We start from the raw sequence: 24,684 nt of genomic DNA, 5'->3' as shown, positions 1-24,684 counted from the left end.
ACCTCTTCATTCCTGAACTGAGTTTGAATTCCAGGGAAAAGGCGCAGGGCAGAGTTGATAGTAGCATGCGGCCCTCCTAAAGCAGAAGGTGGACAGTGGCCAATTTTGGGGGAGGGAACTGGAGCAGGAGAGCCGGTGGAGAAACAGGAGCATCAACCCTTGGAAGTGGCTGGCTGGCTTAGGAGAGGGGCTGCAGCTGGGAGCCAGCACTGCGCACTGGAGGAACAGCATGCAGGCAGGCCTGTGTGGAAAAAGAGTTGTGGAGACAAAAATGAAGGGGTAGGCCAAAGGGTAGGCCTGGAGCTGCCAAGCCAGTTCTTAAAAGAAAGGGAATTGCAGTGCCGTGGGAATGCAGCAGACTGGTCTCCAAGCTTGTCTTGATACCCACTTAAGTAATTTGTTGGGATTAAAGTGTTAAGAATATTTGGAGAGACTGTGTGTGTGCTCCTTTGGTGACTTGGTCCTGCTGACTCCTAGAATTGGTGCATGTTAAATGTCCTGATTCCATCAGAACCCAGAAAACATCATTAGAAAAGTAAACATCTGCTGACTCAATAGTTCAGTATCAGGCTGGGCTTTGCCTTTGGTTCTGGGACTTTCCACATATTCCGCCTTTTCACTGTAGCCTCGCTGACTTCCCTTGTGTTTCTTGGCTACCATCCGCCCACTTCTGGAGAAACTACATGGTGTCCTTTCCCTTCTGAGGGTGGGTGTTGAGAATGCTTTCTGCTTCTGCAGGTAGTGGGAGTGCTTTGGTGAGGCTGCTTCAGGAAGAATCCTGCAAACTGGAGCAGATCAACTCTTATAGTGAGGAAGAGCTGCAGTATTTCTTGACACAGTGCAGCATCCCCTGGGGGGCAGCAGACACGAAGGTAACAGGCCTCTTCCCTGTCCCCCCCGCCGTGCCCCCACCACATCTAGTTTTGGAAGGGGAACCATTCTCATGCCTTCTTGTAAGACAAGAGGAGGTGGTGGTTATTCAGAATGACAATATGAGAAGTAACTTTTCACTCCACTGTATTTAGGAAGGAGAGAGGTGATTAGAAAGGACGAGACCCTGCAGATTACAGGGTAATTGACACGTGGGGAAAAAAATTCAACCGTGGTGGGTTGGAAAATGGAAACCTATAATCACTCTGTCGTGGGCTTCTCATCTTGGAGTTGCTTGTCATCCTCATGGTACTGAGCAAGGAATTAAAAGGCTGTTGGTTACCATGTGTTTAACTACAACTTGTGTGATATTTCACTTACAGCCATGACCTTCTTTGGAGAGCCCTAGGCTTTGATTCTTAATTTAAATGTGGGCTTTTCTCTTGGTCTCTCTGTTCTTAGGACCAGCTCTGTTACTCCCTCCTGGCTCTCTATGACTTTGTACAGAATGGGGCAGATGCCAAACAACCCCCAGTCCACCACACAGGAGGCAAAATCTACAAAGTGTGTCCACATCAGGTAAGGCAGGCTAGAAACTGCATTGTGGCTATAAGGTATAATTGACAGATGCTTAGACAATAGCTTGACTGACACATGACCTACCACAAAATGTGTTTTGTTTTTTCTCTCTCTCTCTCGGAAGAATAAACAGGAGGCTGAGAATAGGCAGGTGGTAAATTTTAGGTTCTTGTTCTCCACGTTCAGGGGTGAGGAGAGACGAGCCAGGTTCTCTCTTGGGGGTGGACTTTGCCTTCCAGAAGCATTCATGCCACGTTGCCTAGTAGTAAGAGGATGTTTGGTGTTGAGTTCTTGACTCTGCCACAGAGGTGGGATTGGAAATTATCGTTCCTTGCCTGGGATACAGTCAGCTTATCTGGGGAGGAGAGAGAAAATCTTATACAATATGAGGTTGCTGAGTCCAGGTAGTTTCCAGACGCACCGAGGAGAGGAAGTGTAACATTGGATTTGTTCTATGTTCTTTGTTGTTCCTTAGAAATTCTCCTTTCTCAGCTGTAGTGCAATGCACCAGACCAAAAATTCATGCTTGTCCTCTTCACTTTCTTCCAAGGTGGTGTGTGGCTCAAAGTACATTGTGAGAGGGGAAAGTGCCCGGGACCACGTGGACCTGCTAGTCTCCTCACGCCACTGGCCACCAGTCTATGTGGTGGATATGGCTTCTTCGGTGGCATTGTGTGCAGATATCTGCTGCCCTGCCCTGACTGTCCAGATGTGGGGGAAAAACCAGGGATGCTTCTCTGATCCCATGGAGCCCCCAACGGTTAGTTACATTGTTCAGTCTATGCTGTCTGTGAGGATAATGGGAATTTTCAGTGTTGGTATCTGTATTGTGGGATCTGCAATTAATGCAAAGTTGAAAAAAATAGTGAGGAGTGATTTATGCAGCCTTTTGTTACTAGGCTAATCTTGGAGTTTTGAGCACCGCATTCTGCCTATTAAGATGACTGAACCTTTGGAAATGCATGTTTCATGACCTGCCCAGTGCTGTGGCTTCACTTACATGTTGCTCCTGAGGAGAGTTACAGACAAATTGTACTGTCTATATTGCATGACATTTGCACTCCTCTGGTTTACCAGCGCAGTCTGTCTCTTGAATACCGTAGTTATCCAACTCACGGACCGTGGAGATGTGATGCATTTTTACGGGGGACAGTGCGGTATAACCTGTATAACATGACCAATAGAAAAAGTTATTACTTACCTGATAGGGAGGCTGGGGAGTTAGAACATCACTGATGTGCTGCTGATGTTTTATAAGAACAGCCGTACTGGGTCAGACCAAAGGTCCATCTAGCCCAGTATCCTGTCTACTGACAGTGGCCAATGCCAGGTGCCCCAGAGGGAGTGAACCTAACAGGTAATGATCAAGTGATCTCTCTCTCTCTCCTGCCAACCATCTCCACCCTCTGACAGAGTCTAGGGACACCATTCCTTACCCATCCTGGCTAATAGCCATTAATGGACTTAACTGGATAAATTCATGGAGGTTCTCTTTTAAATGCTGTTATAGTCCTAGCCTTCACAACCTCCTCAGGTAAGGAGTTTCACAAGTTGACACTGCGCTGTGTGAAGAAGAACTTCCTTTTATTTGTTTTAAATCTGCTGCCTATTAATTTCATTTGGTGAGCCCTAGTTCTTGTATTATGGGAATAAGTAAATAACTTTTCCTTATCTATCATATCCCCCCTTAGTCGTCTCTTTCCCAAGCTGAAAAGTCCTAGCCTCTTTAATCTCTCCTCATATGGGACCCATTCCAAACTCCTAATAATTTTAGCTGCCCTTCTCTGAACCTTTTCTAGTGCCAGTATATCTTTTTTTGAGATGAGGAGACCACATCTGTACGCAGTATTCAAGATGTGGGCGTACCATCGATTTATATAAGGGCAATGATGTATTCTCTGTCTTATTCAATATCCCCTTTTTAATGATTCCTAACGTCCTGTTTGCTAATTTTGTGACCGCCTCTGCACACTGCATGGACATCTTCATAGAACTATCCACAATGACTCCAAGATCTTTTTCCTGATTTGTTGTAGCTAAATTAGCCCCCATCATGTGTGTGTGTGTGTGTGTGTGTGTATATATATGTATATATATATAAATAATTTTTTTTCCAATGTGCATTACTTTATATTTATCCACATTAAATTTCATTTGCCATTTTGTTGCCCAATCACTTAGTTTTGTGAGATCTGTTTTAAAACTGTCTGTGTGGTGGCAACGGGGTGTACGGGACCCACCCTTCTCGGACTTTTGGAGAAAGCCAAGTATATTTGCTTCCATCCTGCTCCAGGTCATTATTCTAGTCTCTCTAATTCAGGGAAATTTTAGGGCTTTATCTTATTTTTTTGGGATCAGGCATGGTTGAGGGAAACTGCTAAGCAATCCGCTGGCATGTATGCAATCTTTTTTTCCTCTCTCTCCCTCAGTGTGTGTCCTGCCCGGAGCTGTTAGACCAACACTACAGTGTAGATATGACCGTAGCTGAGCACTCTGTCCAGCACCCAGTCACCAAATCCACAGCCCGCCGAATTGTTCACACCGGGGCAGAGCAGAACAGCCAGAGTGATGCAACTGCTCGGCACCGTTCCATCTCACTGTGCCAAGAGCTAGAGCCTTACAGTGCCATCCTCACTGCCATCAATGACCGCAAAACCAGCCACGTCCGCCAAAGGCCCATCACCTTCGACAATGCGACCCACTATTACCTCTACAACCGCCTGATGGATTTCTTCACCAGCAGGGAGATCGTGAACCGGCAGATCCATGAAATCGTGCAGAGCTGTCAGCCCGGCGAGGTGGTGATCCGGGACACGCTGTACCGATTGGGAGTGGCACAGATCAAGACAGAAACAGAGGAGGAGGAAGAAGAGAACCAGGAAGATGATGGAGAGGTTGCTGAATAAACCGCTCTCAACTGGTGGGTAGTCCCTTTCTAACCATGCAGATGGGCGTGCCGGGCTGCTGCAAGGTCTTGGCAGACTGGCTAGGCTTAACTGCAGGAGGTAGTTGGTTTTTGCTTTTTTTAAACAAAGAAGCTGTGATACTGCTGACTGATTGCTTGCACTGACCAAAGAGCCATGTGCTTCCAGAGGATCATGATTGCTGCTGTGAGCATAAGTTCCGTTAACATCCTTGCTTACAGGATGGGATTCCCTTCCAAGGTGCTTCTTGGACCCGTTGATTTGTCGTGCAATGTGCTGTTCTCACACAGCAGCTGGATGGGGTGAAGGGATCAGTTTCCAGTCCCTGGGAATGTCTGAGATGGAAAAGCACAGGGTGGTTTGTTTTTTTTTTTGTTTTGTTTTTTGTTTTCATGGATCTTGTTTGCTGACCTTGTTAATATCATCAGTACAGGGTTGGGTGGGGGGAGCAGGATGGAAGAAAGGTGGATGAAAATGTCCAAGTCCCCACCAAACTCTGCTCTGAATGGATTAGCATAATACACGGACATTCCCGCTTTGGAATCACCCCTTCCATCTGGCTAGGCGTTCAAAAGGATCATGTTGGGTGGCCTGCAGCTTTAAAATAGTCAAGTTTGGGTAGCCTCACAGGAGGTGCTAGTGCCCAGAACTGAGTTAAGCAGTCATGTGGGGTGGGGGCTCCCTGCTGTTGTCCTGGGTTCAGTAACAGTGCAGTAGTGCAGGTATTTAGCCTGTGGAGAGGTGTGTCTGAGTTTCTAGGACTGTTAGTCCCTTAACAGGAGGAGCAGTAATAATTATTTCAATCTTGATGGTTGTCTGCACTACCGAAGAGTTGAACTTGATGGGTTGCCCTGGACTTGGCTAGCCAAGGGCTAGGACTGCTTTGAGCTGTCTAAGGCAACAACTTTTTAAACCAGCAAGGCGCTTGAATTCCACGCACTTCTTTTTGGGCACTTTATTCTTTTAGCTGTTACATCCCATTCATAGACTTCGAGGAAAATTTATATTTGTCCTACAATTGGGACTGAATGGCAAAAGACAGCTGTGCAGCAGTAACAGGAGGCAATGAATGCAACGTAACCAGAGAGGCCCATGAAGAGAGATTTTTATAATCCTCTCCCAACTGAGACTGTGGTTGAGAGGGCTGCATCCACTCTCCTTTCTGGGCCGTTTGCAAAGTGTGGTGACCCATCCTGCCATTATCCCCACAGCGCTGTCAAACTTAAATGGGTCCGTGCTATCTATACACTGCTCTCGCTATTTTCCTTTGAGCCAGGCTGAGTCCCCCTTCCCTCCAGCATATTTAAACAGCAGCTCAAACCCTGTTTGTATAGCTGCTTGCATTGTCCATTGACACCCTTTCTCTGCTGCTGGCCATAAATCTCAAAATATACACGTCAGGTCCGGCTCAAACAAGGTAGAAGGTGGGATACTGGAATGGTGGGAAACCAGGAAAACTTCCAGGAAGGCTTTTCCTTGTGTGGTCAGAAGAGTGGATAAGAGACTTGTGGTGTGGATGAAAATTCCCTTCTGTGAAGGGGAACCTACTGAGTACCATACTGTAAACATAAATGTATTAAGTCTGAACAAATGCAGTAATTATGGTTTGGGGTTTTTCTGTTTAAAAATGTTAATTTATTATAAAAGACATTAGTGACTTTTTTCAGTCAGTGATAAATTTTAATAAATTATCTCCAATTTTTTGGGTGAAACTATGTGGCAAAGTGAGTTTTTATTAACCTTTTGACAGCCGAAGGACTCTGAGAGCCAGTGAGAAAAGCTTGTAAATCAGCCAATTAGTCATGTGGTCTGACAGCTGATGCATTAGCCATGGTGCTGCACAGAGGCATGCCAGCTTCTCAGTTACATGAACTTCCTGTGAGGAAAAATTAGGGGAAACATTTTTGGTCTTCTCTGCAGTACTAAGTTCTGAAAGGGGCAAATATAGAAGCTACCTGGGCTCCTAACCCCAGTGTTGAATCTGTGAGGCTTTCAGAAAAAGTTATGTTTTTAAATACAATTATGGTGTAGCTCTTATAAATGGAAAGAAGACAGCCCCTGAGATAAAGAATTAATCCTGTTGTCTAATGGTAAAACAATGGTCAGGGTCAAATGTTCCCCCTTCCCCAGCATTTCAGATGTTCATGGGGGAGATTTATGCATCATCTGCTCTTCGGGGGTAAACACAATATTTAAAAATAAATAAATAACCCTTTGGGTTCTCACTGATGTCTGCTTATCTTCATGGTGCAAGCAGTGTAAAATGAAGTCTAGGTTTTGGTTCACTGTACAACAGGTCCAATTCGTTCATTTGTGTAACTCCACTGATTCAGTTACCCAAAGGTTGAATTACCATTGGAGCACTGATACAAGTTTATAGTCCTACAATTACTTGTAGTGTGCTGATAATGGAAAAGTTGGTAGGAGGGAAATTGAGGAGGTGACATCTCACCAGTAAGCCTCTCCCTCGGTGTTGATGTGGGTTTTTTAAATCATTTCACTTTCATCTTCAGCTTTTTGCTGTTTCAATTGTGCATTGGTGTGGAACAGATCCTGAAGGAGGCAGCGGAGGTAAAGAGGCACTTTCTCCCTTCATATGCCAACCTATCCTGTTCAGCCAAGTATCCATTCTACCCAGTGTGTGGCATAATCTTGTCTCTTTTCTTCCCAAAAGTGTTTTAACCCATGAATATCCTGCAGTTGCACCCCTCCTCTTTCCATTACTTAACTTCTCCCAATAACAATAACTTCGGAGCAAAAGAAGCTTGCCATTAACAAGTTTGTCAGCTTGTAATCAAGTCAACATTCCAACAACTGGAAAAAAGAAGGGGTTAGTTAGCTACCTAAATAATTATTAGAGCAAATCAGTAGGGTCTGACTGGCGAGGCTTTGCCCTTTCTCTGACGCCTGAAGGGAAGGGAGGGGGAGACTCCTATGAGGTCATCTAGAGGAAAAAAAATATTAACAACACTGCTGTGTTAATCATGTTCATTTTATTTTCGTCATTATAATGCTAAGTGGAAATGCATTAGCTTGTATTTAGTGGAAAGGAATAATTTGTCTTAAACTTTACCCCCACTACATGGTTTAATCCTATGTTGAATTAAAAATGGCCCACAAAGTAACTAATAGTAGTAGTCTGATAAAGGCCAAATTATATAGCTGCTATTGTACAGTAAGAGTTGCCTAAGCCAGGTCAGTGTATATACCCTGTCATACGAATAGATTTGTAAGAGACTCCCTTACCAGAAATCTTGCACTAATATAGACTCGGCTGCTGTGTAGAATTAGTGAAAATGAAAGATTTAGAAAAGCTGCCTGTGAGGGCACAGGGCCCTAGCTTATGAAAAAATGATCTTGTATAACATTCTCACTATCTACATTAAAACATTCCCATCATGGTTTTGTGGTATAGGCAGTAGTTGCTGAGTTGCTACATTAATTGTTCAATAATTCAAGACATACATTACAGTGTGTATATAATGTTGAGCTGTTTCCAGATCAATATAAAAAGCTGCCATTCCTTCCTCGATAGGCATGGGATGTAAATCCCCCCTATGAAGTACAGCCATGCTCTCTTTAAATTTCACTTGGGGACATTCACCCTCTGGAGCAGTAATGGCTCAAAGGGACTGTCCTCTCAACAAAATCTGTAATGCTGAGTGTCATGTCAGCAGCAGTTTGGGTGACATGAGATGCAGAATCCTCATCTTCACTTAGCTGGGATGTGGGGTATGCCACATATTTAATGCTAGAGAAGCTCTTCAGCTATAACTAATACTCTGTAACGTGCATAGACAGAGGAGAGGGAGGGAGACTGGTGAAGAAAAAGGCTGGTTGTTTCACTGTTAACAGGCAGGGCTGTCTGAGTTAAAGTAGCTTACTTTGAAGCTCTTGTGCCTGCAGGCACACCCACTCACCTACAGAAACACAAGGATTCTATTATAGGTGCACAGCAATACATATCCGTGTAGAACAATACATGGTGGATGCATGCCAGCCTGCAAAACTGACCTTTGGAAACATCTTACAAGCCAAAAGCCAGCCAAGCACGAACTGACTAGCATAGAGTTAGGAACTGCTTGTCAAGACGACTGCATCAATGGGCCTGTATGTCACCAGTGTTGGTGAGAGACTAAGGGGATCTGATCCTCTCCTCATATACATGGATCATGTTTAACATTCCTGGTGACTTTGAGCTAGGCTTCAACACTGTAGGGATAATGCTTGAGTCTTGGCTCTTAGCTCCTCTAATGATGCCCTTTCGGGGGGAGTTCTGTAATTCTTTCACACTTCAGAAAGCACAGAGATACGGAGACACTGAACACCAGGAACCTGCCTTCTAGCCAAGAGAGGGACCAAGTCCTTTGCAATGATGGGGGAAGATCCATCCAACTTTGACCGTACACATTAACAGAACTGGTAATTGTTGCCCTTCAGAAGAGGCTGACTGCTGCTATCTGCTTGGTCACAGGACTCTTCACAGCAGCCAGAGGGCTCGCACACGCTGTCTTCCTCCGAGCTACTGGGGAGGTTTGTATAGTCCTTAAAGTAAGAAAAGGCAAATAGATTTCAGTCCCTTGAGTTTACTTAAACCCAGCTGTGGCCTAGTTCTCCATATCACTTGCCAAAATGGAAATGCTGCTGCTGCTTCCACACCCAGGAGACTCATCATTTTTGCGTAGATTTACATTAGTGGATTTTCTTATCGTTTGGGGGGAGATACGGCATTGCCTTTGATTTCAATAGGGATTGAATGCACAGGAGCTGGGCAGTATCCTGGTGGGTAAGGTACAAACTAGACTGCAAGCTCCCCCCACATAATCTGTTAATACGGTATGTGCTGTTGATACTGCGTCTTCTATGGTACGACTGTAACTTGTCATAGCCTCTCTGCTTTGCCAACTAGAGCACAAGTTCTTGTGCATCTCCAACTAGGCACAGTACTAAGTGATGTATTTTTTTTAAGCCTTCTTAGTACTTAATTGATTTACAAGGTGCTACTGGCCAGGCAAGAGTGTGGCATGTTTAAGGGGCAGGGGAGCTACTGTTGATAATCAATGACCTGTTTAGGTGCCTCCTGGAGAGCAACTCAGTGCTTTCTCCAGGGCCACTTGGATAGCTCAGGATACTGTTCATGAGGTATGGCACCTCTTGCCACACTGCTTCCACGCCACTCCAGGTTAGGAGTGACAAAGTATGGTTGCTACCACCAGTTGCCCGTGTGAAATGAATGGAGATGTAGACATGTTCTGCGGTGTGGACATCATGGCTACTGGCAGCCTCAACTGAATCAGCGTGGTGGCTTACCCATTTTCTTAGCACTTAGTAGTGGTCCCTAGTGCTGAAATAAATGAATGCCATCGGAAAACTAGTGCTGCCAATGTACCAATGTGAGCCCAAGTTGGGGGACTTTGTACTCCACTTCCGTACCTTTTTGTGCTTTCCACCAGCACTAAAAAAATGATTTTTTTTTTTTTAATTAAAAGATGAGAAGCAACAGCTAAGGCAGGGCCCTAGATTGCTGGCGGATGGAAAGGAATATCCTTTCTCTCCCCGCACTTATCTGCACCTGAGTCTCCAAAGGGTCTCACCTGTTCCTTGTTGGCATCCAGTTGCTTTTGAATGAAATGGCATATCTGGTCAAAGGTGGGCCGTCGGGTGGGTTGCAGATTCCAACATGCTTGCATGATGCGATACCTGCAGCATCAAACAGCAGTACCAAGTGTTAGCCTCGCTTTGAGCAATAGGCAGGCTATGGCCCCAGGCTCTCCCAGGGAGCTGTAATAGGATGGACACACTTCATGCCTGGGGTGTATGACCTTTTGGCCTGAGCCATCCTTCACCCTCTCTGTGCACTTCCCCTACATTCTTGCAAGGAGTAATTAATAAATATTGGTAAAGTGCTTTTGAGTTCCTCAGCTGGAAGGGAGAACTCTAGGAGAGCAAAGTACAGACTACTGCTAGAACCCTAAAGAGCCAGAAGCCACGTATTCAGGGAGTCCCTGCTTTACCAGTGTGGACTGTAGTTTATAGCTTGCTTCTTTTCTGTTTGCTGCAAGAATTTGTTTCCATTCCTACCTTCAAGGGTTAAGGGGATTCACTGGGATAAAAAAACATTTCCTTAATATTTACAAGCTGGTGTCACGTCATGGGTGGTTTCTGGAAGGAAACTATAGTCCATTCCCAGAAAGCCCCATCACTGGCTGCTAGTGTATCCAGCGGCAATATCCCTAGACAAGGGTATTACTGCCTCTGGCATTATGTGCCATCTTAAGCAGCAAAACGACAGGCTCTAAGCAGAGTTGGGTCTGCAACAAAATCCTAGACCAAACGGCGTCCTGTTTGAAATCAGGATGGAAACTCTGTGGCTTGAGTCTAGCTGTAGCGCTCTAGTAAGCAAATCATTAACTTTCCAGCAGGAGAGTTCATTGGCCCTCAGTACCCTGAATAACCTACTGCTAGCTTTTTCACTAGCGGTGGTGCCTGCTTCCTTTGCTACCCAGGCATTTCCAGGGGCAGCAAGTGCATTTCTGGGTGGCTGTACTTACATTTCCATAGGAGCAAAGTCTGGTCTGGCCATCTGATACCCCTGCTTCACCATGCTGTAAAACTTGCTGTTCACCAGCATGCCAGGGTATGGGCTTTTACCTGCAACCACCACAGAAAACAAGCTGTGGTTTAGAGCAGACGTGATAACGAGAGATCTTGCAGTCAAGCTCAATAAGCAACGTGCTTTGGAGTGGTGCTGCAGGAGTTTGCATGGACTGAGTTTCTCATGCCTGAATAGGACAGTTACTGTGGCAGGTTGCTGATGGTAACTGGCAGGTTGCTGATGGTAACAGACACTGACAAGGATGAGTAATTTGTACAGCTGGTGTTAAAGAAGTTGCTTTGCACCCTACCTCCCACAGCCCAGTTTCTCAATCGGCCCTTCCCCAATTTCTACTTATTGCCTAAAGACATTTGTCTGGGTAAGTGATGGAGGTTGATATATAAAGAGAACTCTGAAGGACCCTTCCTTACCCAGCGAGAAGATCTCCCAGAGGAGGATGCCGTAGGACCACACATCACTTTGCACAGTGTATATGCAGTCAAAGATACTCTCTGGGGCCATCCACTTCACCGGCAGACGGGCCTGCAAGGGCAAAACGTTCCACTCAGCGGGCAACTTGCCCACTTGCACTACAATTCTAGTCCTGTTCTCTTCCCCTCTGTCCTTAACCACGTCCTCCCCGCCTTAAACACCCTACACTAGTGGTTCTCAAACTGTGGGTTGGAAACCCAAAGTGGGTCATGACCCTGTTTTAGTGGGGTTGCCAGGTCTGGCTTAGACTTGCTGGGGCCCAGGGCTGAAGCCCAAGCCCCACCACCTGGGGCTGAAGCCCTCAGGCTTCAGCCCTGGGTGGCAGAGCTTAGGTTGGGTTGCAGGCCCCCTGCCTGGGTCTGAAGCCCTTGGGTTTCAGTTCACCCCCTACACAGGGCAGTGGGGCTTTGGCCCTCCCATTTTGGGCTGTGGGACTCAGGTGGGCTCTGGCTTTGCCCCTCCCCCCCCCCTTGGGTCATGTAGTAATTTTTGTGGTCAGAAGAGGGTCGCAGTGCAATGAAGTTTGAGAATCCCTGCCCTACACCTCACCTCTGCTAATGCTCCCAGTTACTTACATTGCCTTTGACAACATAGTTTGAATCATTCATGATGTCCCTCGCCAGCCCAAAGTCACAGATTTTGGCTACTCGTCCGTGGGTCACTAGCACATTCCTTGCTGCCAAGTCCCGGTGGATGCACTGGACAGAACAGACGGCAAAACAACATCCAAATAAATTATCTCGCTTCAGTGATGGAACACTCTCAAAACCTCTGCCTTTCTTCCCTCTGAGAAGGTAATTGCCCACTCAACAGTTGCGGGGCAGGTGAATTCATGAAGCCCTTTGAAAATACTAGATATCAGCAATTACAATTTCAGGTGCTCTCTCTCATTTTATATGTGCCCCTTCCTACAATTTATTATTAACGTAAGAACTGCCATATGGAATCAGACCAATGGTCCATCTAGTCCAGTATCCTGTGTCTGACACCGACCAGTACCAGAGCTTCAGGGGGAGTGTACAGAACAAAGCAATTTGGAGAGATCCAGCCGTCTTCTCTTGCTGGCTCCTGGAAGTTAGCGGTTTAGGGTTACCCAGAGCATGGGGTTACATCCCTGACTATCTTGACTAATAGCCATTGATGGACCTCTCCTCCATGAACTTATTTAAATTCTTTTTTGAACCCAGTTCACTCCGCTTCACTTCTGAAACACTTCATACTATATCCTGGAATCACTCGGCCCTGCCCTCGGGTGCCGTGTCGATGGAGTCTCAGATGGACGGGGTCCTTACAGACCGTGTCAATGGAGAACAGTCAGTACATTTACTCTTTCTTAAAATATATATATAACCAGGTTCAGGCAGAAATCTCAACTGTCACTTTCTGTTCCTTTTTCCTGGAAAAAAAGGCTATAAGTGCAGGACAGTGCAGAGCCTAAGTCTTGACCTAATGTAAAAGCCGAGTGGAAGAGATGTGAAAATGGCACACAACACACACACAAAATTCAGTTGTCACTCTCCATGAAATACAGGCAGGATTATGGAATGAAATCTGAACCGGCTACTGGGTGAGGCCACATCAGCAAGGAAGACCCATTATCCTGCGTCCCAAAAAAGTGGAAGTTGAATACTAGAGGCCTCTTTGCTAGCCCCCTTGCCCAAGATGGAAGGGGCATGTATCCACAGCAGCAGTTTACTCAGAAGGCTCAAGGACAGAGGTTCCACCCCAGTTCACAAGGCTGACGATGTTTTGTCCCTCAGACGCTTTATGCTATGGGCTAACAGTGTGTTTCTTAATTAGCCTGGTGGGCAGCCCTTGGGCCACCGTCCGCTTTGCCACTTACGTTCTTTGAGGCAAGGAAGGCCATTCCCTGGGCCACCTGATTGGAGAACTGCAACAGGTCATACAGCTCCAGGGGCCGAGTATCCTGTTCTTCCTCTGGGTTCTTGCCTGGAACAGAGAAGAGCTCTTTACGGTTAACCCAAGAACTGTCTTCTGGCAGGGGATGTAAGTGCTGAGTTCACTGGATCCTGGCCCACAATGGGGACTGATACAAGCAGTATGCCTATCAGAATGCAGAGCCCAATGGAAGACGGAAACCGTACCTTGTAACTTATCCCCTGCTGGCATGGAGTCTGACGGCACAGGTCTCATTTCAACATAGGTCTCCAAACACTGGCTTGCAAACCCACTATCACTGAACCAGAGAGAACAACAGAGAGGGGACAAGTTGTTAAAAACAATCAGGGCTATATTGGTCTTTTCATCCTTTGACCCCAGGGTGCTGGGCAGAGAAAACCCTTCCAAGTTACCTGTGAGGTTTGGCGTATTTTAAAAGCTGAACTGCAGAGCAAAAGTGAATAATGATCTATATACTCCATGCTAATTAGATTGTGCGTGGGAGCATTCAGCAAAGAAATAGATTGTAACTACCCTTTCGAGAAATGCACTTTTCCTTCTGTAAAAGGTATTTCCTGGATCAGTGTGACTGGCCAGATCTCATTCTGAGACATGACGCCAGTTGCAAACAATAGAATAGTTTTGACTCAGTAGCCGAGATGGGGAGTGCGAGGGGGGAGAATGGATAAGAAGCATAAAATCACATTTGTGTGGAAAACGTTGTAGGTAATTTTCAGAGGTTTCTGAAATGTGCCAGTCACAATTTTCCATGCCTAGGCCTGGCGAGGTGCATTCTGGCTTTACAGAGGATTTAAAAAAATTACCTATATATATATATATAATATATATTTTTAGTGAAATATTTCTACATGTGAGTACCATGACCTCCCAACTTCATGCCAATAAAACCTTCCCATTGCCTCCTGCTGTCAGGCATTGGAATTCTGCATAAAATCATAGGACTGGAAGGGACCTCAAGAGGTTTTCTAGTCCAGTCCCCTGCACTCAAGGCAGGACTAAGTATTATCTAGACCATCCCTGACAGGTGTTTGTCTAACCTGCTCTTACAAATCTCCAATGATGGAGATTCCACAGTCTCCCTAGGCAATTTATGCCAGTGCTTGCATGTACAATCTCCAGTCCTGAGTCTTACCTTCGGACATACTTCTTCTCCAGATAGATGTTTTTGTAATCGGCTGTGCTATCCAGAGAGGAGTCCAGGCTTGAGTCCTGGATGATTATGGACTCTGCGTTCTTCCGCAGGAAATTCAGCAGATCTCCATAGCGACAGTATTCAGTGATGACCAGAATTGGGCCTAAAAAATAGGAAGTGATGACCACAAAGAGGTGACTTCATTGCACCCTTTCTCTCTCTCTCCTGGAGGCCTGTTTTCCTCTTTAGAATGGCGTGCTTGGATGAGTGGGGGTGAATAGGCGCATGAGTACATACGTAGGTTTGGTGTGAGTCTCCATCTCTAGTGAAAATGGTAGATTCTAATAAGTTAGATAATCTTGAGACTGCAGCTTCGGTCAGATATAGGTCTCCATGCTAATGGTCCCTAATTCTTGGAGCCTGGCTAGGCAACGGGATGTACAGCTCTGCTAGCCCAGGCAGGCAGATTCGTTTACACATCCCTTAGGGAGCTTCCTGAAGAAGAAATAAGCATGGAAAGCCTCCACAGGAATGTTCATAGATTTAAGGCCAGAAGGGACCATTATGATCATCTAAGCAGACCATCTCCTTGGGAGGAGTCAGCAACTTAAGAAGTGTATAAAGGCCCTAGTGTTCCCCTGGGGGTGGAGGTGTCACTGAAAACAGAATTCAGAAGGATGTCTACTGAGGCTCTTAGAGGGAATGGTGCCATCTCAGCCTACCTCCATAAGTACAGGCTCCCAGCAGGTTAACAATGTTCTCATGGTGGCCCAAGTGACTCATGATTTTCAGCTCAGACATAAGGGCCTCCTGTTCATCTGTGTGGGCTGTTGCTGGAATGAAATTGGAAAAGATTACCTCAAGTCTGACATGGAGTAGGGACAGAAAGAGAGAAGAGGGGGCGGGGAAGGAGAAAAGAAAGGACGAGAGAGAACTGGGGGAGGCAGGAAAGGGGATGAAAAAGGGAAAAATGAGAGAGAGGAAAACAGTGGAAAAATGGGGAGGGAGAGAGGAGGAAAGAGCTGAGGCATGAGAAGATGACAAACATGCTTCCTTTGCCTGGATATATATCTGCCCAGGACAGCTATGGCTGCCTTGCCACAACTGGTGCCTAAAAAACATGCATTTTAATCCATTATTGGCAACCAGTGCAACAAGCACATCCCAAATTCTATGGACATGTGTTTGTGTTTTCAGTGTGTCTTGCTCTGCAGTCTGCTCTTGACTTACATTTGAGCATCTTCACAGCCACTTTGAGGACAGTGTCTTCCTTCCCCAGCCCGAAAGCAGTGGCTTCTACCACTTTTCCAAAGGCTCCTGCTCCCAGGGTCTTTCCTACAAAAATAAATGTGCTTAGAAGAACCAAACAACCAAACAACAATAACCCAGTGATGGTGATTTTCAAAAGAACTGCTTTGAACAGACCCTCCGGACGGCCTAGTGACATGTCAGCAGCAGAACCCTGGCAAGATGCAGAACATGCGAGCAATATGGAATCCACGAGTGACATGGAGCTCTGCCCACATGTGTGGGGCATTCACTGGGAGTGAAGGCAGAGTTGTAAGGAAGTGAATGTCCAGACATGGAATCAATCTAGCTCTACATGTCAGAAAAAGTCTGGAGAGGGTGATCTCATTCTGAATGTGTGAGCCTGCATGTAACAGGTCGGGGCAGAATCATATCACCCTAGCTCTGTATGTGAGAGCACGTGGAAGGCTGCAGAAAGGGCAGGATCATGTTGTTTGTAGTTCTGCATGCAAGAGGACGTGAGCATTTGGATGGGGGCAATATTGTATTGTATTGTTCTAATCCTGTACGCAAGAGAACGCAAGGGTTTGGACATCGTCAGCGTCCTTTTAGCTTTGCACATCAGAGAATCTGGATCTGCGAGTTGAATCGCTGACCAACAGTAGAGAAGCTCTGAATGTTTCTCACCAAACTGCAGGTTGTTCCTGGGGAATTCCCATTTCTCATTGTAAGGCAATTGGGTGGGGTCAATAAAGATGTAGTTATTCCCTTCGCAGGCCTCAATGATCTTCCACCGCACCTGGTATTTTGGTTTCTGTAAAGAAGAGAATCTGATTAATCAAGATTCCTTCTCCTGCTCTACAAGGCTCTGTAAAACTAATGCAGCTTATCACAATGACTTTAAATCCCCACCACATTCCCTGGGGCATCATGCTCTCCTCACGTAGCTCCATAGATTTTGTGGAGAGTCCTATTTTTATACCAGCTAGGGCTTCTTGCTTTTGAATGTGGGGTGCATGGAGAGAAAGCTGACAAGCTGATTCTAAGCATTACGACCTACATCATGGGTCCTTCTGGATGGTCGTGAAGCCTGATTGCCCCCTGTTCTTGGTTGAATGTTAAGGACTACAGATTCCACCAGCTGAGGTTGTCATTTAGGCTGGCACTCCTATTTTCCTCCTCAAGTAACAGCAAGGGGGCCTGCAGTGTTCTCCTAAACTGTCGGTCTCTTTTCATTCTCTGAGCAAGCAGGCTAGAGCATCTGGGAACATGGTGCTAGAACAGCTGGTGTGTCCCACAAATGGAGGAAGCACTTCTCTAGATGGTTTGAGTGGGCAGCAGATGTCAGCATAGCAGGTGCTTTTGTTTCAGTGGAAATCTCCTAAAGGGGCCTCCCTTCCTCCCCATTGCATTCCTGAACCAGCACCGCCTTGTGCTCTGACTCCATTTCGCTGAGCACAGCACTTCCATGTGTTTTGTTCCTTTTAAAACAGAGAAATAGAACTTAGCATTTCTCCTCTTCTGCCTGTGTCTGATTCCAGCAGAAGTAAACAGTCAGGGAAGGGGAGGGCAAGCTGCTCTCGGCGGTGGACAGAAGCAGCCATCAGCTTGAAATGGTTGCTGTCACTATCACGTCAGAAGGATGGGAGAGACCAGGCTGATGTAAGGAAAAAGAGGAAGTGAAACAGTTTGGCAGTAGAGTGATCTGTGCTGCCCACCCCCATGAGACATCTCCTCTGTCTGCACAGCAGGGCCTAGGTCTTGTCTTTGTCCACTGGCAGAAGGAGTGGAGCGTGCTGGCTCAATGCGATGATTCACTTTGCGGCCAAGCTCCTGGATGTGGAAATTTTTCCTCCTCCACCGCTTCTTCCTCCTCCTGCTGCTGCTGGGTAGCTGCAGACAAAGGTGAGTCACCCGTGTGGATGGTTAGAGAGCTGGGTGGGCCACCGGCATGAAAGGGAGAAAGCCTGAGGTAGATGGACACTACCTAGTGCAAGATCTCTGTGTTTCCTGGCTGAGCAGTTTTCCCTTCTTCCTGATCCAAGGTCTAAGGATTAAACACCTGCACCCACAAAGGTCTGTCCAAGGATAGAAGAAGGCAGCAGGTCCAAGTCCCCAGAAACTGCTGCAATTAGGATAGGTCCTACATTGCATCAAAGGTGCGCACCTGGGTTTGGGTCACTGTAGACCGCACATGCAGGGGGAGCATTGCTGATTTTTTTCCCCATGAATTGTCTCAGGCTGCAGGGATCCAGGGTGGATTAAGAAACCCAGCCATGATGCATCCTTAAAGAAGCACCTCCTGTTTCTCGGTGTGTTCCAAGGCCCTCCTAAATTCCCAGCATCAACGGTGCTGTGCTTGCACTCAGGTCCCCACTGGCCTCTCTCTCCATATCGGTGGCTGAGGGCTTGTTCCTTCCAGTGATGGTAGAATCCAGAGCTGAGGTCTCAGTTACTCTGCCTGGGACGGAGATTTCTCAGAACTGAAGACCGCTTTTCCTCATTTTGTAAGCTATTACATGCTAATTATCAGCTTAAACAGACAAGAAACAGGAGTTCAACAACTGAGGATAAAGTTCCCTTATGCTCACTTGCTGAAACACATGCAGCAGGGCATGTAACAAGAGCTGTGGGGAAAAACAAACAAACAAAAACCCGTCGACTCTGACGGGAAAAGAAATCCTGTTTTCAGCAGTTTTGCAAGGACGGACAATTTGTGGTTTATTGCCAAAATCCTATCACTGATTTCCCCAAAGCAAGAGACAGCTCTATTAGGCAAAACGGGGGCAGTTCCTGTGTGAAGACAGTAGACAAGTCTCACTAGAGACAACTGGGTGTTAGCATTCCCACCATCCACTTTCACTGTGGAAACAGCTTTCTGTTTAGTGGGGAGTAGGGGAAACTGAGGCAAAAACATTGCAAACCTCTGGTTGAAAAAGCAAAGTTTTGCCCTCAGTTGACTGCATGTTTCAGCTGACCCATGCAAAATACTCTTACAGTTCACATGGGCCAGTTCAGAGACGCAGCAGCTAGCACCTTTGCCCTGTGCTCTGAGTAACATCTTGCACAGTTTTGTGAGCCAGTGACACTGGGATGAGTCACTTGGGGAGCAAAATCCTGTACAATGAGTGGCTGGGCTTTGGGGGGTTTGCATCAGCCTTTCACTGGTATTGAGTGACTAATGCGCAGTCAGGTTTAGGCCACGTTCTTGTGGTGGGAGAGGGGCCTTGAGGCAGGCACAGAGTTAGAAGTCCTCCTGGGGTTCTAGATCCGTGTGCATCAGAAGGGCAGCTCTGCCTCCCTTGAAGTGGGCATAGCCTGACCTTGCCTGCTGTGCTCCTCTATAGCCCCATCCTCACCTTGCCCCCTTCCAGCAGGCTGATACGGCCACTGGCGTTGCCAGGTCCAGGGCTAATGCTCCCTACTGAGAGTGTGCCCAGCGTGGGTGCAAATGATTGTGGGGGACACTTCTTGTACTCTCCCCCTTCGCTTTATCCCCCAGGCAGGGGCAGGAGCAGCCCAGCTTATTTTCCCCCCTCCAAATGAGTAGATGCAAATAGCGTCAAATAGAAGACGAGCCCTCAATTCCCTTTTCCATCGCCCTCACGCCAGAGCCCAAAGCCTTGGGGAAGAGCAGGGGGCTCAGGGACTGGGGATCATTCCCAGCTCTTACAGTATCCCAGCTAAGAGCCAGTGGAGCTTCAGTGAGATGTCAACTCATTGGCCCAGATCCTCGGGCTCTTACCTTCCATGGATTGGCGTGGACGTTAGAGGCGCCTAAATGCTTTTGAGGATCTGGGCCATTGTGGCGAACCCACCAGCTGCATCGCTGGGTAGGGGCAGTGCTGTGTATATGGACATTTATACATGCCTGACAGTCCTCTCTCTCCAGAGAACAGGAATCAGAGTCTGACCTGATTATATTTGTAGAGCAGGAAGAAGAGCAGCAGGAGAAGCAAGACCAATATTCCCACAGAGGTGGAGAGAATGGGGTTGAAGAGCTCATGTTGGCGCATCTGGGTTCTTTCTAGAGAAACAAAGGAAAGACGGTGAGAACCAGCCGTTCAGATGGTTATTTCACTAGACCGTCATCCACGTTAGCATTTTACCCAACCAACGATTTGCTCTAGAAACCCCCTGTACATAATTACACGGGGGTGGCCCCAGAGCTGATGTGTTGCCCCCAAAGGCGTCAGGGGAGGGAGGTCTTAATTTTTCAAGATAAGAGATATTGTACTACAAAGTATATAATAGAAACAGGGACGAATAACAAAAACCAGCCAGCCCTTCATAATACCTGGACAGCTCCCGAGACCCATATTCAGTGAGAATGTGCCAGAATAAAGACAGAGTAAAATCCTTTGGAGTAAAGACCTCAAGATTTGACCCAGAATGATTAACAATAAAAGGAGCCTGTTAGTCCATCTGCCCAGGGCCTGTTCCATACAGAATGTCGTCTAGTGCTTCCATTCACATATACCTCTGTCCTAGCCTGCATGTGGGATATCGGCACCAGCAGATGCATGTCCCTTGTGTTACGGTAAGCACTAGCGGAGGAACAGGACTTTCATACAGTCCTAGTAGAACCAACTGTCCTTATAAACCCAGGAAATATAACTAACCTCCACCTTATCATCTACATCTCAAGCATCTTGTTGTGTGACTCTACCCCAGTGCTAACATGGTTCATATGCACTAAGGGGTGGACAAAAAATTCTCACTGTGGTCGGAAACAGGCGGCTATTATGCATTTGATCTTTGTCAGTATTTTACTTATAAATGTAACAACTAAAAGCAGGTTCTTCTGCTGAACAACGGCCATTTGGGGGGATGTCTAAGATGGGACGTTTCACTGTCGTCTCCACAGGTTAAAGCTCTGCTCAGCAGCCTGCAAAGTGACGGTTCACTCTGGATTAAGTTAGCAAATCCATAGAAATATCTGAGAACCATGGTACGGCTTTGAGCGTGAAAATGAGTGGTTTGGCACATTTTCGGTCTGAGCTGTGTGTGTGTTGATGCCCTCTCCTGGAATTTGATGTGCCGATATAACAGTTTCTTTTGTCTTTGGCATTGCTTGCTTAGCTAAGTGAGTAGCCAATGTTTGTAGTAATAAAAGTCTTGAATTGAAATCTCTGGGTCTCCATATGATAGTACCTTATGTAGGGGATAATTATACTAGTGCATTACCTTCTCTCCCAGATTTCACAGGGTCAGGAGAACAACATGCAGTGCAGCAAGACCTACCCTTAGAAATCCAGGATTTACCAACATACCTACAATGCTATGGGGCCGGAAATGAAATTTCCCCCAAGGCAGCAGATGTATTTGGAAATGCCAGTATGAATGGATTAGATTAAACTCGAAGACGTGTCTTTTCCCCACTTAGGACCAAGAGAAGGCCAGGCGATCCAAGACGATGACATTTTCTTCTTGATTTCATTAGGTTTGAATTTATGCTGACAGGTATGCTATTTTGGGTGTAATTTCAGGAATTAGTCATGCATCTCCTATTGATGTTCTAAGGAGTTGTGTGGCTAAAACCCCTGGCACTGCACTAAAAATTTACCCATCGTCCCCTCCAACCTCCAGAGGAGTCAAACCCAAATTCTCCAGGTCACCAATGATGTCCTCACGGATGCAAGCAATGAAAACTGAAGTCCTCCTTAGCAGTATGTTATCAGGGACGGGGGGGGGCGGGGAAGAGACATACTTAATCCCTTCAAGTTAGGATTGATCTGACTGCCCTCTTGAGGAACTCAACAAGAGCAGTTAGTGGGGCATTTGGAGTACATGTACAGGAAGGACTGGATCCCCAATGGCCGGTAGCCATCTTTAATTGAGGCCTGGATTAAATTGATAAATCAGAGCATTTATTATTTATAGATCATTAATCTCACCTGTAAAAGGGACACGGCTATGTATCTGTGAGTCATTCCCCTCGCTGTTAATGGCCCAGCAGCAAAAGGTAACATTGTACTCAAACTCCTTAATTTGAAGGATGCTCTCTACTTTCACCTTTCCAAAGGGCAATTTGCTTATGACCCCTGGGCTGGTGTCATTCCGAATCAGTGTTCTTCCCTGGTCAGATCTGCAGAAACACCAAGCAGGGGAGAGAAAACATTTCCATGGAACATGCCTGACTACAAATGAAATCTATTGCTACCTCATCGCAGAGGGCTAGGTGGACCCAAATGGCTAGACAAGAGGTCTGGGGTCATAATGCTCCATGTTGCCCCTCCAACTTCAGAGAGAATAGACCTGCCTAAGGAAGTAATTCAGTGGTGGCACCGCACTGCCCTCTTGCCCCCTGCATTCAGGTGATAGAGATGGTCAGCAAAGCAGGGCCCCTGCAGGTGAATGGAAAAACTGGCCCCAGCTCCTGCTCACTGCATGGGCTGCATCTGCTTGATTGTGCCAACAATCTCCTTCCCTAGCAGCTTCATGACTGGGGAATGGCTCCTCATTTACAACCCTTCCCAAATAATGCACCAGGGCTGAATTTGGGGGCAACAGCACATCAAGCAGATCTCCCCCTCAGCAAGCATGTTTTAGTGTGTATTCTAGACACTGATTTGACGAACCGGGACCCGTCACCTTCTGGGGTTGGAAAGCCACCCCCAAAACAGACGCTGAAATCTATAAACATCTATTTAAAATAGCAGAAGAATTCTCTGTTGTTGTAATATTGGACAGAACTCCGATATATTGTCATGTATCTTTTGCAAGTCTGTGCGGAGCAGTTTAGCAAATGCAGATGACATCTATGGGGAATCTCGGATTCCTACTGCAGAGGCAGGGAAGGAAGTGGCGAGCCCTAGCATTGCGATTGGGTGCATTGCACAGTGGAAGGCTCCCCAGCCCTCTCTGATGTTTCTCACCTGTCTGCATGCCCGGGGCACTGATACCACTCAATATGTGGAGCAGGGTAACCACTGGCTACACAGTGAAGGCTCGTGGAGTCATTGAATACCATCCCGACATGATGGACCTCAGGCGGGACTGAATAGGGAATGCAAAGGAGTGTTAGGTGTGGAAGTCATATGAACACAGCTCTCTCTACATTTCAATCCCACTTATTTATGTGCAGTGTCAAAATGACAGAGGCAGTGCTATGTGTTTGGGGGAAGCGGGTACAGTAATAGCTCCCTTTGGTCTCTTGGGCTGGTCTTCGGGATCCAGGTTCCGCACTGCCCCTTCCCTGTGCTGTATCTTGGTAATCTGTCTATCCAGAAAACAAGATCAGTGAGCTAATATCTTTTACTGGACCAACTTCTCCTGGTGAGAGAGAGAAGCTTTCCAGCCGCACAGAGCGCTTCTTCAGGTGGAAGCTTGAAAGCTTGTCTCTCTCACCAGCAGAAGTTGGCCCAATAAAAGATATTACCTCACCTCCTTTGTCTCTCTAATACCCTGGGACCAGCACATCTACAACAACGCTGCATATCCAGACACCCTGCAGTGCCATTGGATCAATTCACCTCTGCTAAGCTGGAATTTGTAACAATGCTGTAGTTTGAATACAGTAATGAATGTAGGAAGATCTATACCGTGAGTCCTGGTATTTAATATGAATATACAATGATATATTTGTCATCATTTACTTGCGGATAATCCACCAAATACAATACAGTAAGAAGCTTAACATCTTCCCTATATGCCGACTCTGCCATGTTACAGTCACTGTACCTTGGAACGTCTGGCTGTAACACAGGGACAAATGACCCACCACTGGAAAGGGCTTGGAGAGCTGGGGTTGAAAAGCACCATGATTACTGTGAAAGGGCCACTCTGGCAATTGTTACCATCACCCTCCCGAGTGCACCACCCCACGGGCGTAAGTGAGGCAGCATTTAGCAGCTTTGGTGTTCTCGGTGGCTGCTTTGATTGTTCCTGTGACAGCTGCCTTCCTGGAACTAATTCTGTAAGCTCCTTGTTTGCTGGCAGGAAAAGCAAGAACCATCTCCGCTCATCCCCTTGCTATCCACTAGCCTGTTGGCTGCTGTGTGGTTCCCATCTGCTGTGTCGCAGATTTGGCGGCACGACAGAAGCGGCACAGAGCAGGGCACTTACATTTCAGGGAGATGCTGAAGGTCACGGATGCATTGGCCGCATCATTCGCAGCGTAGAATGTGTACAGTCCCCTTTCATCTTCTTTCAGCCGGTTCAGGGAGAGCGTGGTGGTGTACCTGTCCCGAGAGAATAAAAGTAACTGAAGGAAGCTGCATATTACAAAAACAATCGGGTCTCTCAATGCTGCGCAGTGCTGGTGCAATCACTGCATGCACATTTGCAGCCGCCAGTGCGTTCCTAGCAATAATCCACACCTAGCCTTTCAGTGGCACCAATGGCAGCTAGCTGCTTCACCCCCCGTGAAAGGCAATGAAAATCTTCCCCTTGGACACGAGCCCTGTTCTTCTGAGAGCGAGGATTTCGGCCAGGACAGCAGCGTTACTCTCTGTTCTGTTTGGAGAGTGCTATGGAGACTTCGATCTTCAGCCAGCTGGGCTCTAGAGACAGGCAAGAGGGATCTCAGCATCGTACCCACAGGAGCTTCTGTCCCTGCTTTGACCCAGGAGCCTGGATTAAAAACACCTGCTCCTGTGCTGTGCCGGCCTTGGAGTGCTATGAACACTTTCCCCTCTCCAGCACATCTTAGGTCTGATTTTCAAAGGGGCTAAGCACATGCAGCTTCCACTGACCTCGAATGCATCTTGTGATGTAAACACTGACATGAAAGGCACCAGGAACTAGGAAACAGCTGCCACATAATATCATTGGCACTTCTGGATTGCCAACCCAGACAGGTTAAAGTCCAGTGGCTAAAGCAAAAGATTGGAAGTTCGGACTCTGGTTCTGTTCCTAGCTGTGCCACTGACTTTCTCTGTGACCATAAGCAAGTCACTTAGCCTCTCGGCAAGAGGTTCTCT

At 46.7% G+C, this 24,684-nt stretch overlaps 2 protein-coding genes across 6 annotated transcripts in view; one reads left to right on the top strand and one right to left on the bottom strand.

The window, feature by feature from the left end:
• HMGXB3 (HMG-box containing 3) overlaps positions 1–24,684 on the top strand; it is a 65,451-nt gene that overhangs the window by 21,790 nt on the left and 18,977 nt on the right. For 4 of the 5 annotated variants that reach the window (XM_054037050.1, XM_054037052.1, XM_054037048.1 and 1 more), the window contains 4 exons: positions 739–872; positions 1,333–1,449; positions 2,000–2,209; positions 3,879–6,085. In XM_054037050.1, coding sequence (XP_053893025.1) covers positions 739–872; positions 1,333–1,449; positions 2,000–2,209; positions 3,879–4,355 — 938 coding nt within the window. In that variant the 3' untranslated portion in view covers positions 4,356–6,085. Of the gene's footprint in view, positions 1–738; positions 873–1,332; positions 1,450–1,999; positions 2,210–3,878; positions 6,086–24,684 lie in introns of those variants that run through there. The other variant, XM_054037049.1, reaches the window with a different exon arrangement.
• The window catches only part of CSF1R (colony stimulating factor 1 receptor), a 29,950-nt gene continuing 12,613 nt past the window's right edge, over positions 7,348–24,684 (bottom strand). Inside the window, exons 7-21 of the mRNA XM_054037054.1 lie at positions 23,828–23,943; positions 22,639–22,759; positions 21,658–21,848; positions 19,675–19,787; positions 16,448–16,574; positions 15,743–15,847; positions 15,235–15,345; positions 14,513–14,675; positions 13,566–13,657; positions 13,304–13,410; positions 12,036–12,158; positions 11,400–11,511; positions 10,925–11,024; positions 9,968–10,073; positions 7,348–8,918 (exon numbers count right to left, since the gene is read on the bottom strand). Coding sequence (XP_053893029.1) covers positions 8,784–8,918; positions 9,968–10,073; positions 10,925–11,024; positions 11,400–11,511; positions 12,036–12,158; positions 13,304–13,410; positions 13,566–13,657; positions 14,513–14,675; positions 15,235–15,345; positions 15,743–15,847; positions 16,448–16,574; positions 19,675–19,787; positions 21,658–21,848; positions 22,639–22,759; positions 23,828–23,943 — 1,822 coding nt within the window. The 3' untranslated portion in view covers positions 7,348–8,783. The remainder of the gene's footprint in view (positions 8,919–9,967; positions 10,074–10,924; positions 11,025–11,399; positions 11,512–12,035; positions 12,159–13,303; positions 13,411–13,565; positions 13,658–14,512; positions 14,676–15,234; positions 15,346–15,742; positions 15,848–16,447; positions 16,575–19,674; positions 19,788–21,657; positions 21,849–22,638; positions 22,760–23,827; positions 23,944–24,684) is intronic.

Source organism: Malaclemys terrapin, chromosome 8 (assembly GCF_027887155.1).
Source record: "Malaclemys terrapin pileata isolate rMalTer1 chromosome 8, rMalTer1.hap1, whole genome shotgun sequence".
Taxonomy (NCBI): Eukaryota; Metazoa; Chordata; order Testudines; family Emydidae; genus Malaclemys; species Malaclemys terrapin.
This window is presented reverse-complemented; position numbering and strand designations above follow the sequence as displayed.